Raw genomic sequence first — 17119 nt, 5'->3', positions numbered from 1 at the left:
AAGAAGTTTGACAATTTAGGTAATGTCTTACCAATTATTTGGTGGTTGCTATTCCAAATAGGGACGCAGAGAACCGATCTTATGTGAAAACCAGATATCTGGTCAGCCTAGGACATATGAAAGTAATTAATTAAAATTAAATATTATCTACCCATTTCAGACATATGGCTTACCACTCTTCATAACAGGCATTTAAAAGCAACTTTTAAAAAGACATAATTTTAATGCATATACTTGCCTGTCTCTTTCCAGTTAAAACATCACAATGTACATTCCAAAGAAATCAAGCCATAGCATTATTTATACTAATGATGTACTGGATACAACCTGAACATTACACTGAAGGAAGCTGATTAAGTAAATCACAGCACAGTGGAATATTATCCATCTAATTAAAATCATGCTGTAGAAGAATATTTATAAACAGGGAAAAATTTAATATATTAAGTGCTACTGGTCTTAGTACCTGTACAAATACATATTATGCACATTGGAAAATCCTGGAAAAATTATAAGCTTAATAGTTCCCCTTGAATTATTTGTCTACAGAAGTGTTTGTTTCTTTGCTTTTAAAATAGGCTTTATTAAAAAAAAACAAACAAATAGGTTCATAACTAATGAGATCAAATACAGAGTTCCCAAATACCTTCCACTACCACACATACACATAGTGACACACCTTTCACTATCAACATCACTCACCAGAGTGGTACATTTGTTGCAACTGATGAACCCACACTGATTCATCATTATTACTCAAATTCCATAGTTTACATTAGCGTTCACGATCAATGCTGTACATTCTATGTTTTAACAACTTTATAATGTCACATATCTACCATTATAGGATCATACGGTGTAGCTTCACTGCCCTAAAAGTCCTCTGTATGCCACCTAGTCATCTACCCATCCCTCTGACAATCACTGATCCTTTTTCCTTCTAGCTCTATTGAGGTATAATTGACAAAACTGTAACTTATTTAAAGTGTACAACATGATGATTCGATATATGTATATACCGTGAAAGAACTCTGCCTATGGGAGTTTTTTTAACTACTGTTTCTATATTCTAAATTGGAGATAATGAATTACCTGTATACAAGAGACATGGTTATTTTCTAAATAGAGCTAAAGGGGAACAATGGTGTCCAATGGTGCAGAACAGTCAAATAGGATAAGTGCTGAAAATGGGCTACTGGCTTTAGTAACACAGAAGGATAGCTGAAGGCAAAGACAGTCAAGGGAAGAAGGAGTGGGATCAGGAACAGAAGTTAAGTGGTTAGTTCTGGAGGAGAGGAACTGAGCTAGAGTCTAGGAACAGAGCTAGAGTCCCACGTGGGCTGAGCCCAGGAGGAGGGGAGAGGTGACTGAGGTGACTGAGAATGCTGAGAATGTTTCTAGTCTCTCCCACCGTGGCTGAAGGAGAGAAGTGGGACAGCACTCACTGGCTATGAGAGCAGAGAGAAGGGGTGGTGACGATTTGCTGGCTGATGAGCCCAACAAGACGGGAGAGGGGAAGGAAAAAGGATGACAGAGTGTGACGAGAGTGAGTTTTCTGATTTTAAGATCATTAAAGCAATTCTCTGGTTGTCTGTTTGTGGCTATGGCCATTGTTTCTGGAAAGTTAAGCTAATTTAGGTTAGGTTATATGACTACAGCTCCGGGAGTTGGTGATGGACAGGTAACCCTGGCATGCTGCAGTCCATGGGGTCGCAAAGAGACAGACATGACTAAGCGACTGAACTGAACTGAACTGATATGACTACGTGAGATAGGAAGGCCTGGGAGTGCCTGGTGATCCCTCGTAGGGATTGCAAGAGAAGGAGACGGGAGATGAAGCCCTCACAGAAGCACAAGACCTTGAAAAATGAATGCCAAACAGTGTAAGGAGGAAGAAGAAAGAATGGAGGAATCATCTCTGTGCATCAGGTAACCCAAGTCTGCAGATCGCATCAGTCAATGAGCTCAAAAATATCTGTTGGCCTCTCAATCCCGACCAAGTCCCCAGAACTCTTCATGCCTCAATTTTCTCATCAATGTTTACCTTTTGCACACCAAACTATTAACACTAGTTATCTCCAGATGTTGGCATTAGAGCACCTTCTCATCATTTCTTCATTCCGCTTTTTCTTATTTTCCAGGTCATTTTATAAGAATATGTGTGTGAAAGGGCTTCAAACTGTGTAAGATGTTTTGTCATCAAAACAATATTACTAGTCAATATTACTAGTATTGAAAGAAAACACCTTTCCAGAAATATTTGCTCCATTGTTCCACAGGGTCCCTGCTCCATCATTCTGAGATTAAAATTTACACCATTAGAATCTCAAATGTTAGGCCATGTGAGACTAAGTAGCCTTTCCAGGAGGCTAGTATTAAAAGAAATATATTATCTAGGGGTGCCTAGTTCTTTCCAATTAAAGATGTATATACCAAAATTTTTGCTTAGTCTCTGTCCTCACTGGGTCTTTCCAGTTAATGGATATAATTTAAGACTGTTTACCTCATGGAGTCATCAAAATATAGTCATATTTTCCAGACTCTCAAAGGCACTCAAAGGCAATATTAAAAGAATTGGTGATAACATAATATTATTCATTACTGTATAATGTATTTTCTTTCCCTAGAACAATATGTGCAACTTTAACAGTAATCTAAGGTAATATTTTACCCCTCAAATGCCAATCTACCAGTGGGAAATTCTGGCTCTAGGAGAAGTGAGGGAGATGTTCTGAGTCTGTCCCCTGACTTCTCTGGAACAAAGGGACATTTCTTTACGCCAACCTCATCTGCATGTAGGCTTCTAGAACACTGCCAACAAATGATTCCTTAAATTTCTGACAAAAGCACTCCTCAAAAATAACCAACATTTCGGCTTAAAGCAGAGGCATCATATCCACCACTGATGCAGCAAAGTCTGTTTGACTTAGAACTATGGGACCCCATACTTACAGCTTCCCCATTGGATACCTTATTGAAGTCTCAGTAATCCTGCTGACTCTGCTTGCCCTCCTAGTCACCTGGAAATCCAGTATCCATTATCCAGTCTTCCCTACCAAACCCGACTCTCTGGAAAGGCTCCCGAACTGGTTTACACCCAGTATCAGCAACTGAGAGATTACTGGGAGCAAATACACCTTGGCAGATTCACAGAGCCCTGTCTCTTAATGCTTCCATTTTTGCACATTTCCTTTTGTAACAGAAGCATAACTGATAGACCAGAAGGCGTCATAAAGAATGAAAAAGGAGCTGTCCTGCCGGGCTAGCACTCAGCATCCCAGATTGCAGCAGTGCTTTGCTGTGAAGATCTGGCAGGTGAAAGGAGCTTTAATGCTCTAAGTCAAAGGATCTCAGAGCCTGAAGCCCCATTATCCTTAAGTGCTACATAGCAAGGGGAAGAACTGTTGACTTGTCTATAACAGGCTTTAATACAAAAAAAAAAAAAGAAAAGAAAGAACTTTACAGGGAAGAACTGCATGAGACTGAAGAGTGACAGACTTAATATCCTGCCACCTCAGATTTAACTGAGTAGCTCTGGAGATGAATTCCCCATGGCAGACGAGAGCTGGGTGCTGACGGATTTCCCCCCACTCCTGATTCTGTAACACACAGACCACCAAACCATCCGTGCATAAGACTTGCCCTACTTCTTAGCTACTTTCTGCCATTCCCCTTGCTGAACGCTTTTCTTGTTTAAATGCTGGGTACAATTGTTCATTTTTGTTGCAGGCAGAAAACAAATTCTTCATGAAATGGCTCGGAAAACTCTTCACCCATAACTATACAAATGGAGGGAAATATTAAATTAAGCAACAGAGTAGTATACCTTATATTGATTAAATAATAGCTGGCTGTGCATTAGTGTGCTTGTTTTAAGGTGTTCTTTTGATCTAGTATGAAAAAAAAAGGCAGAAAGCTGCACAGATGATGTGCTAAAGTGCAACTAATTATTGGGAGCTGAGTTCCCAAGCACAATGCCTTCTAAAGGCAAGGCCAGAATAAATGTTTCATGGTGAAGGTATTTATAAATATAGAATGTGTTTCAAGAAGCCACCTGATACAAGGGCAGGTCATCTGCAAATGGTTTGTATACATGCTGCTGGGACAGCCTCAGACAAGGATCTTAGAATAAAATCCAACCAAAACTCTGTGCTGGCAAGGGCAATGAAAAATAATGCCTCAAAGATACAGCAAGGCAAGTTAGTGTACTTAGATCTTGCATTATCTAAATTCTGGTTTTGAGTGGCAGTTTATAGTTTTTAGAAGGCTCACAATAGCCTGATAAAATATAATTTCACTAAAGACATAAAAGGTCTAATGCTTTTAAACATCTTTATAATTTTGTATGATTAAAAAATAATATATATATTTATGAAAATTTTAAGTTAAAAGCTATAATCTTGCCATCTCCAGAAATGGCAACATTAACCATTTGGGATAAGTTCTTCTGGATCTTTTCCTGAAAATAATATGTTACATATCTATTTATAACATATTAATACATAATTATTAATAAATAACAGATAATATGTTCAACAATACTGAACAATATTCAACAATAATGCCTATTAGTTTTTAGGGATACATCAGTGAGTAAAACCAACAAAATTCTTACCTTTACTGAGCTCACATTCTAGTGAGAGAAGACAGATGGTAAACAATACAAAAAATATTTAAATAAATTATATGTGAGAAGGTATTAAAATTATGGGGAAAAAGTAGAGCAGGATAAAAGGGATTAGAAACACAAGGGTGCCAGACCTTACTAACAGATAATATTTGAATAATGACCATAAAAACTAAGGATGTGATCCATGCAGATATTGAAGGAAGAGTATTTTGGCAGAGGAGTAGTCAGTACAAAAGCCCTGAGTGAGTGGCATGTTCTAGGAATAACCAGGAGACCAGTGTGGCTGGAGAAGTGTGAATGAGGTCTGGGGATAGATAATTAGGCAACACGTTGTGTAAGGCATTGTAAGGCTCTGAAAGAATTGTGAATTTGGATTTTACTCTAGTGAAATGAGACCGTGAAGAGTTTGTGAGCAGATTTGTGATACAACATACTTAAAAACTTTAAACCTCTGGCTAATGTATTAAGAACAGGGTGTGGAGGGAAAGAGTGGAAGCCAAGCAATAGATTATGAAGTTATATCCATGAAATAGTCCAGAGATGATGGTGGCCTGGATCTGGGTGGTAGCAGCTGAGTGTCGCGAAGTGGAAGCAAGCTTGGAAGAAAAAAAATTGAGTTCTGTTTTGGACATGCTAAGTTTGAGGTGTCTTTTAGGAAAAAAAAAAAAAATATATATATATATATACCCACATATATTATTCTATATATACTTTTAAAAGTATATTATTCTAAACTTACTTCTCTATGTTTGCTTTTATTCTTGTGGACATTTTTCCATATCAGGACATATAGATTATTTCATGGGATACTTTATATAGACTCAAGTTTAGTCTTTATTATGGTGTGGTAGGCAGGATTCTAAAGATGGCTGCTAAGATTCACACGTGCCCATTCTCCATTTTGTACAGATCTGGCATAATCCCCATTCCTCAAGTGTGGGCAGGCAGGACCTGGGAATATGACAGGACTGTCACTTCCCGGGTCATGTTATAAGGCAAAGGTGATGGCACAGCCATCTCTGTGAATACACAAGTCACTCCTGACATTATGTGAGCTTCTGTGAGAGCCAAATGGAGTTCTTCCCCTTGGCTTTGAAGAAGTTAGCTGCCATGTTGTGAGAGGGCCATGTGGCTTGAACCTGAAGGCAAGCTCAGGGAGCGAGTAGAGACTTTCGGTCAGCAGTCAGTAAGAAAATGGGAACCTCAGTCTGAAACTGTAAGGAACTCAATTCTACCAACAACCTGAACAGGCTTTGAAAAGAATGCCAAGACGAAGTGAGAATGTCACCTGGCCAGCTCCTGCTTTCCACCCCATGAGACTCTAGCAGGGAAACCAATGATGCCATGCCAGAAACTGTGAGATAATAAACAGATGTTTGCCTTAAGCTTCTACATTTGTAGTGATTTGTTACACAGCAAAAGAAAATTAACATACATGATATTCCTGTCAATGTCTTTAGAAGCCAAGCCTGAATACCCCCACCATGGAGCAAATGACTGATTAGATTACAAAACTCACTAGCATAATAACCCATGAAAATGAGTGTTTCTTGAGTCACTGTTAGTAAATATAATCAGTTATACTTAATAGGTTTTTTTCTGTTTTTCTTTTTGAGGATTGCAGAACCTTATAACAGAACAAACATACAGTAATCTTTATAAGACTATAGAATTTAAACACCAGAAATTTGATTCTGGCTTGGTACCTATCTTATGTAACCATTCTGTCATAATTTTCCACACATAAATCAAAGAGTTTGGCCTTAAAACCAAGCATGCTATCAAGCCCAGCAGGCACCACTCTTAGGAGTCAACTCAAACAGGCAGACAGAAGGCAAGTAATCACTGTGCCTCACTGGCTAAGCCGCTCTGTTCGCCACAAGGAGGGAACTCCATTAAATATTTAAAACAATCACAAAGAGAACACGCAGCAGGTGGACAACGATGATTACTTGCCCCACAGCCCTCACAGCGAGTGCCTGACAGCACCTGGGAGGAGGTTTACATCACATTAATGACATCCCTTTGTAGATTCTATCAAAAAGAGGGCTGATAGTTTCACAACTGAGATTTCAAAATAGTGAAGACAAAGAGGGCTTCCCAAGTGGCACTAGTGGTAAAGAATTAACTTGCCAAGCAGGAGACCTGGGTTCGATCCCTGGGTTGGGAAGATGCCCTGGAGGAGGGCAGGGCAACCCACTCCAGTATTCTTGCCTGGAGAATGCCATGGACAGAGGAGCCTGGCGGGCTACAGTCCGTGGGGTTGCAAAGAGTCAGATGTGACTAAAGCAACTTAGCACACACACAGGGAAGGCAAAGAAGTTAGAAATACAGTTTCTACTTTAACAGTACAGCTAAGGCAAACCTTGATGGAATAAATTCTCTGATTAGCCACTGGAATTTTGTTGTATGTTTTAAAGATTGGTGGGTTGCTTGGACCTGGACAGAGTAGCTAGCTCCCCAAATCTGATCATCTCTTATGTGCATAGGTGGGCTTCCCTGGTTGCTCAGTGGTAAAGAATCCGCCTGCAATGCAAGAGATACAGATTTGTTCCCTCGGTGGGGAGGATCTCCTGGACAGGGAAATGGGAACCCACTCCAATATTCTTGCTTGGGGAATGCCATGGACAGAGGAGCCTGGAAGGCTACAGATCATGGAGTCACAAAAGGGTCGGACATGACTTAGCAACTAAACAACAACAATGTTTATAGGTAGCCTGGCCCTGGATAACTGGCCGGCCACTCTTGTGAAGAGCCAGGGTCACATATGGTTGGTCCCTACATGGGAGGATATGGGGAACATCCCCCCAGGGGCCACAGAACATATGTCCAGCCTTGTACATCTTCGTAGCTAACACATGCTATTGTTCTTCTCTGGCCAGGCAGGTAAAGACCTGGCTTTCTTGAAGACCTACAAGTCATCAGATTATTGCTACCATCTCTTCTTTACTGCCAACGAACAATCATGCTTTATTCCTCTCTTTAGCTAGAGACTTTCCTCTTCCCCACTGTGTCTCTGGAGGAAGAGGACATTCACGTTGGTTTGTCCATGATTAAGATCTGCTCATCTGTGGTGCCGTGTAAAGATGTTCTCATTTAGAGAAAGGACCTGCCTCCAGCACTCCCTCAGAACCAAAATCCTAGTCCTCAACCAGATTAAAATCTTCACCTGACATTTAAATATTTATATAGTTACAGGACTATAACAATAAGCATGATTTACAAAACATTTATATAGAATTTTATATGCTACAATATGTATAAAAGTAGTATGCCTAAGACCACCCAGCTGGTGACTGGAGCAGATGGGACAAAAAGGTTGGTTTGCTGGCCACAAGTTCACATCTCTGTGGAGAGAGAAATGACAGAGTGGTGACCCCGTTTTCCAGGCAGCCCCTGAGTAGCTGGGCCCCCTGAGAGGCCACTTAGGGAGAGAGGAGTGAACTAGGTACCAGAAGGTCCACAGGCTGTTCTGTGCCCGATTTCAAGGAAGCTGTGTGGCCTTAGGCAAGTCACTTCAGCTCTCTGAGCCTCTGCTTCCTCACTTGTAAATTAAAGAAATCTCTAATATTTATATTAACTGCAAGTTGCTGTACTACAGTGTGAAACCCCAGAAATAAGGCCAATCCACTAGGGGAGCTCTATTCCAGTTTACTACTCTCTAATGATTGGGGTCTTTATTCATGTTCAGTGAAGAGCATTCAAATGGCCAGGATTAGCCAGTGAGCCACTGAAAAACGTAGGATAGACACCAGTGCTCAGAATCGACTTATATTGAGAAAATCTGTACGAAAAAGTAGCAAGTGCTTTGAAAAGGATTCCCCATGAAACCTCTCTGCAAATTATCATTTTTGTTAACCAACTTCAAATTATTTGGGGAAGTCAGTAAGGTAGAGAATATGAAAGCACACGCTTTCTCCAGTGGAGATATCTACTGGAGATAATCCATTAATCCTATATTTAAAAAATGATTTCCTTATATTCTACCACTGATAAACAATGACTTATTATAATTACTGGGAAAAACTATGGACCCGTGTACCAGACTTAAGAAGAGAGGACTCAAACCTTTGCAAGAAGACTAAAAGGTACCTTCTGCCTCTAAGATAATCCTAGAATTACCTTTAGTGAAAGGGTGAAACAATTCCATTTTGCCTTAGTATATTTTTACCTTGAGGAAAATACTATGTTAATGAAAGAAATTATCTGAGTTGACGGTCTTTACGTTATGATCTATACCATCTTACATCAGGCTTTGAAAGGAGAAGTTTCATGCTTCTTAGCCTCTTGGGGGAGAGCACTGTGGTGACTCAGTCTGGAGTCTGTTTCATTCATCATTAACACAAGCAGTTGACACCCATCAGTGAAGCAAAATATCCTTGAAAAGGGAGGAAGCCTAAGCAGATAAATAATTTTCTTTTCCTAGTATGATACATGATACACACGCCATAACACACATACATTTGTAGGACAATCTATTTAGGCAGAATTCCCACTCTCTTTCACCTCTATCTGCATTGATTAATTCTTTTCCAATTTTCTTCCTCCACATGAGAAAGGAAACATAAGGAAATTTTAAATTTAAGCACCACTCAAAGAGAACATGTAGAAATCACGATATATAGCCAGATCTGCATTTAAAATTGGTATTAGTTGTGTGGCAGATTGAAAGCATTTTAGGGGGAAGGCCAAGAAATAATGATGGTCTAGATACTTGCTTTATTTTATCATAGGGAAGAAAGTGATTTCACAAAATGGTCACTGCTTAACTTACCACAGTTAACTGTCTTCAGACATCACTGCCTCTAACTACTGGATCAGGGCATGAAATTTTTATGTTCAATCCCATAGAACTAACTGTTGCATTTCTGCTCAAGAGTCCAAATTGTTCTTTTTTGTAAATGAGCGAGCAGGCTGTCTTATATTGGAATGGACTGTAAGTGATGAGGATAATGTAAACTGACAGTAAATCACTAATCAGGAAGAGATGTGATAAGAGTCTGCCTGTAGATATAAGGATATGGGATATTCAGGCTCATTGTATTGTATTAGCAAGAAGTATTCTTAAGATACTACTTGTTTTTTACTACATATGCTGTTTTTCATAAGGAAAAAGGGCAATAATTGGGCAAGAACTTTTTATTCTCCTGTTAAAGGTGAAGACACTTGTAGCCTGTGACTGACTGAGCAGGTCACTCTCCTAGGTACAGATGCTGGAAGAGCTCTTGCACATGTGTACTTGGAGGTATGGACAGGAATGACGAAGAATGTAGCTATGCATGTAGCATCATGCAAATGTCCATCAACACTATAGTGGATGAAGTGACACATTCATACAGTAGAATACATACCAGCACTGAAAACCAATGAACAAATTACAAGTGCTCATGATTCAGGAGTTTATATTGAATTTGAAAAGGCAAGCCACAGAAGAAGATGTACAGCATAATTCAATTCATATAAAGTTCAGAGATGTGCAAAACATGTAATAACATGTAAAAAATGTAATATATTTGGCAGGGATTCAAACCTACATGATGAAACTATTGTTGTTTAGTTGTTAAGTTGTGTCCAACTCTTTTGCAACCCCATGGACTATAGCCTGCCAAGCTCCTCTGTCCATGGGATTTCCCAGGCAAGAATACTGGAGTGGGTTGCTATTTCCTTCTCCAGGGGATCTTCCCAACCCAGAGATCGAACACATGTCTCCTGCTTTGGCAGGCAGATTTTTATCACTAAGCCACCAGGAAGCCCCAATGAAAAGCAAAAAAATTGTTAAATTCAACTTAGGATAGTGGTTTACCTCTGTGTGGGGAATAAAGGAGACTGAATTAAGGAAGATCAATACAAGGATTCAGAAGTAATGATTGACTTCTTTCTCTTAAATTGGGTGGTGGGCATTTACTCTATCATGTTTTATTGGGAAGATTCATCATGTTTTATTATACTTTTGCATATGTCTTATGAACCAACTTTTAAAATGGTGTAAATATGTTGACTCTTTTTGATTCCCCAGAATTTGACTTTTGGTCAAATTCTGGGGCTAAGAGCAGAATAAGAGCAATCCATGCCAAATTCAGCACTATAATTTGGGGTAGGAATCAACCATCATCTCTTAACTATCTAATATAATATGTTGACTTTGTAACAATGGATGGGCAATTAACGATTTTTTTTTCTGTAGTGAGCCTTTCAGTTTGTTCAGTACTACTGATGTTAATAATAGAATACTGAGATCATTTCTTCATAAAACTGTGTGTTTACAAATCTGTTGTTCAGCATTCTGAAATCAAGAAGGCAAGAAGCATAGCAAAAGGCAAAACTTCATAACATCAGTCCTAATCCAATCATAATGTTAATACATATATTGATACCTTTAAATCATTTCTCCTCTGCTAGTCACTGAACCAAGGTTGGTGGTGTTTTACTTTATAGGAGGAGAACTAAAGAAGTTCTGGATTGTCTACTTTCCCAAGGAAGGTACCTCAAAGCTCAGAAATAATGTATCAGAAACTGAAGACAGTCTACGGCCATACCACCCTGAACGTGCCCGATCTCGTCTGATCTCGGAAGCTAAGCAGGGTCGGGCCTGGTTAGTACTTGGATGGGAGAAACTGAAGATAGCCAGAGGGTGGTTAGCACTGGGGTAGCTAAGACACTACCCCACTATACTACTATACTGGAGACACCCAACCCAGACAGGGAGCTCAAGAAAGGATGTCCAAGATACAGTCATCTCAGTTAGATGCTGGAGAATAAATAGGAAATACATAGAAGACGTGACCTGGGGGAAGAGAATTCTAGGCAGCTGTAGAAACGTAAATTTCAGGACTTTAAGCTTTCCATGCCATGTTTGGTCGCTCAGTCGTGTCTGACTCTTTGCGACCCCATGGACTGTAGCCTGTCAGGCTTCTCTGTCCATGGGATTTCCCAGGCAAAAAGACTGGAGTGGGTTACCAGGGATCCAACCCACATCTGCTGCTCCTGCATTGGTAGGTGGATTTTTTACCACTGTGCCACCTGGGAAGCCCATGAAGAGATTTGAGAAAATCTGAATGAAGTTATCAATTTGACCTGGATTCCAACCTCCCCACCATTGTTGCATCCCACTCCAGACACTGGAGACAGCATAGGGCAGGATTCAGAGGCTGGGCTTTGGAGTCTGAGAAACCAGGACTAAATCTCACTTTCAATTAAATGTTCAGTTATCATTACTGATCTAGTCTCTGTTCTGCAGCCAGTGTGATCTTTCTAAAGTATAATTCCTTCTTCTCCCTCATCGATAACTTGACTACTGATTCCCCCTTGCCCATGATAAATACTCAAACTTCTTAACATGTCTTTCAAAGCCTCTGGATGATCTGGCCCCTGCTTTCTCCTCCCGCCTCATCTACCCGGCCCTCCAGCTACGTTAACTCATCTCTGTTCCCAGACTCCTCATGATCTCAGCCTTGCCTGGAACACATATCTCATCACCATCGTTACCATAACACTCCTGCTACTATTCAGACCTTAGCTTGGTAACCTAGTAATTTAATCTCCTAATTTATTGAATACACACCACACACACACACACATGTGGAGACATTTTATGAGTTCATGTAAATTTATCTATATGATACCCTATACTACCTTAGAATTAAACTTCTGCCAACTCAGAATCTACATTGTCTTAATATATTCTGCACATCAGTGCAATGCACGCCTACATAATTAACATTAAACAGTAACAGAAGCCAATGTACTATTTCTTGGGAGAAATCTTTTAAAATACGGTAGCTGTTCTAATATCTATTGGGAAATAATTATGTTATATACACATTTTTATTACTAACCATTTCATTGTTTAACATAAACTATGTTTAACACAAAATGTGCCTGAATATATTTAATTGCACAGGTTTAATTACATGTTTAATATAAAATGTTCCCCATAGTAAAAGAGCATCATGCTAGAGAGTTGAGTGTCTTTGGCAGTTATGGGTGTAACAGTGAAACACTGAATCCAAATGTCTTTCAACACCATAATTGATTTAAAAAATGATGCTGATTCATACAATGCAATACTTTGCAGCAGTGAAAATGAATGAATTACACACGCATGTGACTCAGGAATATACACTGAGTGAAAAAGCAAGACACAGAAGAATATGTACAGTATAATTCAATTATATAAACTTCAGAGGTGTGGAAAATGGAACAATGTAAGTGGCAGGGTCAAATATATGCAGTGAAACTATATAGCCATTTTGCCACAAATCAGTGTAGAGAAAGGAAGATTTCCTGTCAAACACAGCATTTATACTCAGTTGTGTCCAACTCTTTGCAGCCCCATTGACTTTACAGCCCATGGAATTCTCCAGACCAGAATACTAGAGTGGGTAGCCTTTCCCTTCTCTAGAAGATCTTCGCAACCCAGGATCAAACCCAGGTCTCCCGCATTGCAGGTGGATTCTTTACCAGTTGAGCCACAAGGGAAGTCCAAGAATACTGGAGTGGGTATCCTATCCCTTCTCCAGCAGATCTTCCCCACCCAGGAATCCAGCCAGGGTCTCCTGCATTGCAGGGGGGATTCTTTACCAACTGAGCCATGAGGGAAGCCTGTCGGTCAGCAGTAGGAGATGCGGAAAGTCAGATCACAGGGGAAAGATTCAGAAGAACCGCCAGTCAACTCAGGAGTTACTGTGGATTTGTATGATGTTCCTTTGGGGCTCTGGCCAGCAATGCATCCACAGGGTGACAATGGAACCTTAAAAAATGCAACCAGAGGCCTCCTCTTACCTCGGCATCAAAGCGGGGATCCTGGTAGGCATCACTGATGTTCACTGGAAGGCCGGTGGAAGCCACCAGCTCGGCAACACTGTTATTTATTAGCCAGTCGGAGTACGATGATTTCTCCATGCTTTCTTTGAAACTATCAGAACACCAAGGCAGGCAGAAAGAAGAGAGAAAAACATCAGTTTACCTGAAAGCTAGCCTGTAAAAGTACTCCCGTAGCAGAACTATCCATCCTCATTAAGAAGGGGTATGTGACCTCAGTCACAGAACAACGTTGAGCAAGGTAATTAGCAGCAGCTACGTCAAAATGACTTACCTGCTATCTTGTAAAATAATCAGCTCCATGGGTAGAAATTATAGATTCTTTACGATCCAGAGAACAACTCTAGGTTTTATTTAGTCCCCAAAGCAGGTAGAGGTAGAACAGATAATCCGGAAATGACCAAAATTGACAATAAGATGCCAATGCCATGGCATAATAAATTACACTCACCCTCCTAAGCCCACACCTCTTAACAGAGCAGACTAGATGCTTGATACTAGGGAAAATGAAACCCAAGAATGAGGAAGAACTCAGAAATAAATTGAAAATTTACAAAAGTTTAAGTGTAGCAAAAGAGCACGTCTAGACTCCATCTTAGTGTTCTGTAACCATTTTTTGTAGTTTCAGAGTATATTTCTTAACAAAAATACATTTCCTACTTACACAATCTTACTGAGAAACATGTTTTAACTCTACCCTTGACATTAATAATTTAAAATACATCCATGTATGATTTTAACAAGGAATTTTATGTTAAATGATTTTGTTAACTTTCCCCTGTGCCCCTTTCACTACAAAGGTCAAATTTACACAAATGCCATAAGAATTAGTAAGATTCCCCACTTCATCCCTCCCTTCCATCATTTCTTCCTCCTATACCCACTGAGTACTGCCAGGAGCTGCAGAAATGCAAACTGGAGTACTGTTCAAATTAGCGACATCAAGGAAGATTTCCTGGAGGATGTTAGGTTTATGGCTTGGCCAGTAATAACTGAAACTACGTAAATGAATGTAAGTGTACAGGGCAATGCTTTTCAAACTACATTCTGTGGAACCTGGGGTTCCTGAAGATTTTAATGAGTATACTATAGTAAGAATAATAACCCTATTGACTTTTTAATCTAAGCTGCAGTGTACATAAGAAAAACACTAAATTCTGTACATAGTCATTGTTACTATGCAATCAATAATGTGTCTGTGTGGAATTTGTGCTGTACTGGGAATGCCAGGAACTGGCATGCAGAGGCCACTGGATACGTGAATGAGAGGGAAGCACAGACAGTATTTACCACCATTAATACATCTCATCTGTAATGACCGTTGGTCTGCATCTGATAAGTTCAACATGGATTTGTGATGCTTGTTATTCAGTCCTTATTGCCTATTAAATGTTACTTGTACATAAACTTATTCCTTACGGATCTCTGGCTGAAAATGGAAGCATTAATAAAAAGAAGAGGTGAATTTCTCTGGTGGTGGCTAAATCAAAGAAATAAAGAGACTGAGGACTTCAAAGAGAAGACAAGGTCTTTATTTTCCCAAACAAGCAAAAAGACAACAAAAAAAGTCCATGTTCTATTTTCTGTTGATTATGCCCATGAGAAGTGAAATTTCACATTGTGCTGCAATGAAAGCAGAATACAGAAAGAAACATGAAAATGCGCCTGATATAAGGATCCAATTTAATGAAATCATTTGTCAGTTTATAAAAGGGTGTGATTGAATGCTGATCATTTCTTGCAGAGATTCGTTGATCAGTTGATTCATTCTGTGCTGCTTGTGTACCATACCTTTTTTTTACATCTTCTGTGATGAAACAGTGTAGAAAGTGCTGACCTACAGTGTGATGAGTAGAGCTGTGGTGGGACCCTGGGGATGAGCTAGGGAAGGAAATGAGAAAGATATGCTGGGGTTGGGGGAGGCTAAGCAGGGATCTGAGAACTGAGGAAGGTCAGTTGGGGCCATAATCAATCTAAGGGCTTCTCTGATGGTTCAGATGGTCAAGAATCTGCCTGCAATGCAAGAGTGAAAGTGAAAGTGTTGGTCACTCAGTCGTGTCTGACTCTTTGCACCCCCATGGACTGTAGCCCACCAGGCTCCTCTGTCCATGAATTTCTCCACACAGGAATATTGGAGTGAGTTGCCATTTCCTTCTTCAGGGGATCTTCCCAACCCAGGGATTGAACCTGAGTCTCCTGCATTGCAGGATGATTCTTTCCCATCTGAGCCACCAGGCAGTCCAGCAATGCAAGGGAGTGGGGTTTGATCCCTGGGTTGGGAAGATATCCTTGAGCAGGACATGACAACCCACTCCAATATTCTTGTCTAGAGAATTCCATGGACAGAGGAGCCTGGTGGGTCACAAACAGTTGGACACGACTAAGTCACTAACACTTTCACTTTCACAATCAATCTAAGATTCACTGCAGTTTAGAAACACATCAATAATTTGATTCCTCCATAGGCTGTGAGTGCAGATGAGATCGTGTTAGCTCAGTGGATCTTGGTTGCCATGTGCATAACTGCAAAATAGCCAGTTAGGTTTTTTTTAACTCTTTAAAGAGTTAAGATCAAGATTAGTTTAAAGTAACAAGAAAATAGTAAAGAAATCCTTTAGCTTGTATTTTACTAGGACCAGGCACATAAGAAGCTTGGGTTTTTAAGTGAGTTTCCTGTAAAGAGCTACAGTTTGATTCCTCTTCCTCAGTGGTATCTTGATTCCAAGTGTGAGACTCACACTGACTTCAAAGAGAACTTCATGAGCTTAAACATAGTGACCGTGGGGGGATAAAAGAGAATTGCCCTATTGCACAAAACACATAATTCCTGAAATGTGGCTGTCCGTGAAATGAGGCCCAGTGAGTAAATATAAACATCAGGGTCGACAAGGTGCCAAGCGGCATAGGAGAGAAATCAATACAAGTAAAACAAATCAGACAAATAAAATACCCCAGGACAAGGAACTTCACCAAGTTTAATTGTCTGAAAAACCTCTCTCAGCTAAAGGTTCAAACATAGAAAGCTGTATGAAAATAAATAAGACTATTTTTTAGGATTAATTCTCAAAATGAGCCTCTAAATTAGAAGACAAAATATCTGAATAAAATAATGTTAATCATTAGACTGTGTCTGTATTGATGGTTTTGTTCTCAAAATCAGAGAGGCTGATTTCCCTTAGGATTGACTGATTTGATCTCCCTGCAGTCCAAGAGACTCTCAAGAGTCTTCTGCAGCACAATTCAAAGGCATCAATTCTTTAGTGCTCAGCTTTCTTTACAGTCCAGCTCTCACATCCATACATGACTACTAGAAAAACCATAGCTTTGACTATATGGACCTTTATCAGCAAAGTAATGTCTCTGCTTTTTAATACACTGTCTAGGTTTGTCATAGCTTTTCTTCCAAGGAGCAAGCATCTTTTAATTTCATGGCTGCAGTCACTGTCACTCGGAGCCCAAGAAATGAAAATCTGACACAGTTTCTACTTTTCCCCCTTCTATTAGCCATGAAGTGATGGGACTTGTCTTTCCTAGAGACTCCCAATACTTCAGTCTTTCAAGAATGACCATTAGTTGGGCTGCTGCAAAATGTTGGAAAGTCGTAAGTGAATCTTGGATCAAGTGATCTATAAGGGTCTTTTCTTTTTTTCCTGACAAAAGGGAATTGAT

General features: G+C 39.8%; 1 protein-coding gene across 1 annotated transcript in view; it reads right to left on the bottom strand.

Annotated features, from left to right (window-relative positions):
• The window catches only part of PDE11A (phosphodiesterase 11A), a 407012-nt gene that overhangs the window by 190702 nt on the left and 199191 nt on the right, over positions 1 to 17119 (bottom strand). Inside the window, exons 6-7 of the mRNA XM_061135538.1 lie at positions 13412 to 13544; positions 32 to 107 (exon numbers count right to left, since the gene is read on the bottom strand). Of these exons, the coding sequence (XP_060991521.1) occupies positions 32 to 107; positions 13412 to 13544 (209 nt within the window). The remainder of the gene's footprint in view (positions 1 to 31; positions 108 to 13411; positions 13545 to 17119) is intronic.

Source organism: Dama dama, chromosome 33 (assembly GCF_033118175.1).
Source record: "Dama dama isolate Ldn47 chromosome 33, ASM3311817v1, whole genome shotgun sequence".
NCBI classification, from domain to species: Eukaryota; Metazoa; Chordata; class Mammalia; order Artiodactyla; family Cervidae; genus Dama; species Dama dama.
The sequence above is the reverse complement of the archived record's forward strand: the minus strand, read 5'-3'. Positions and strand labels throughout refer to the sequence as shown.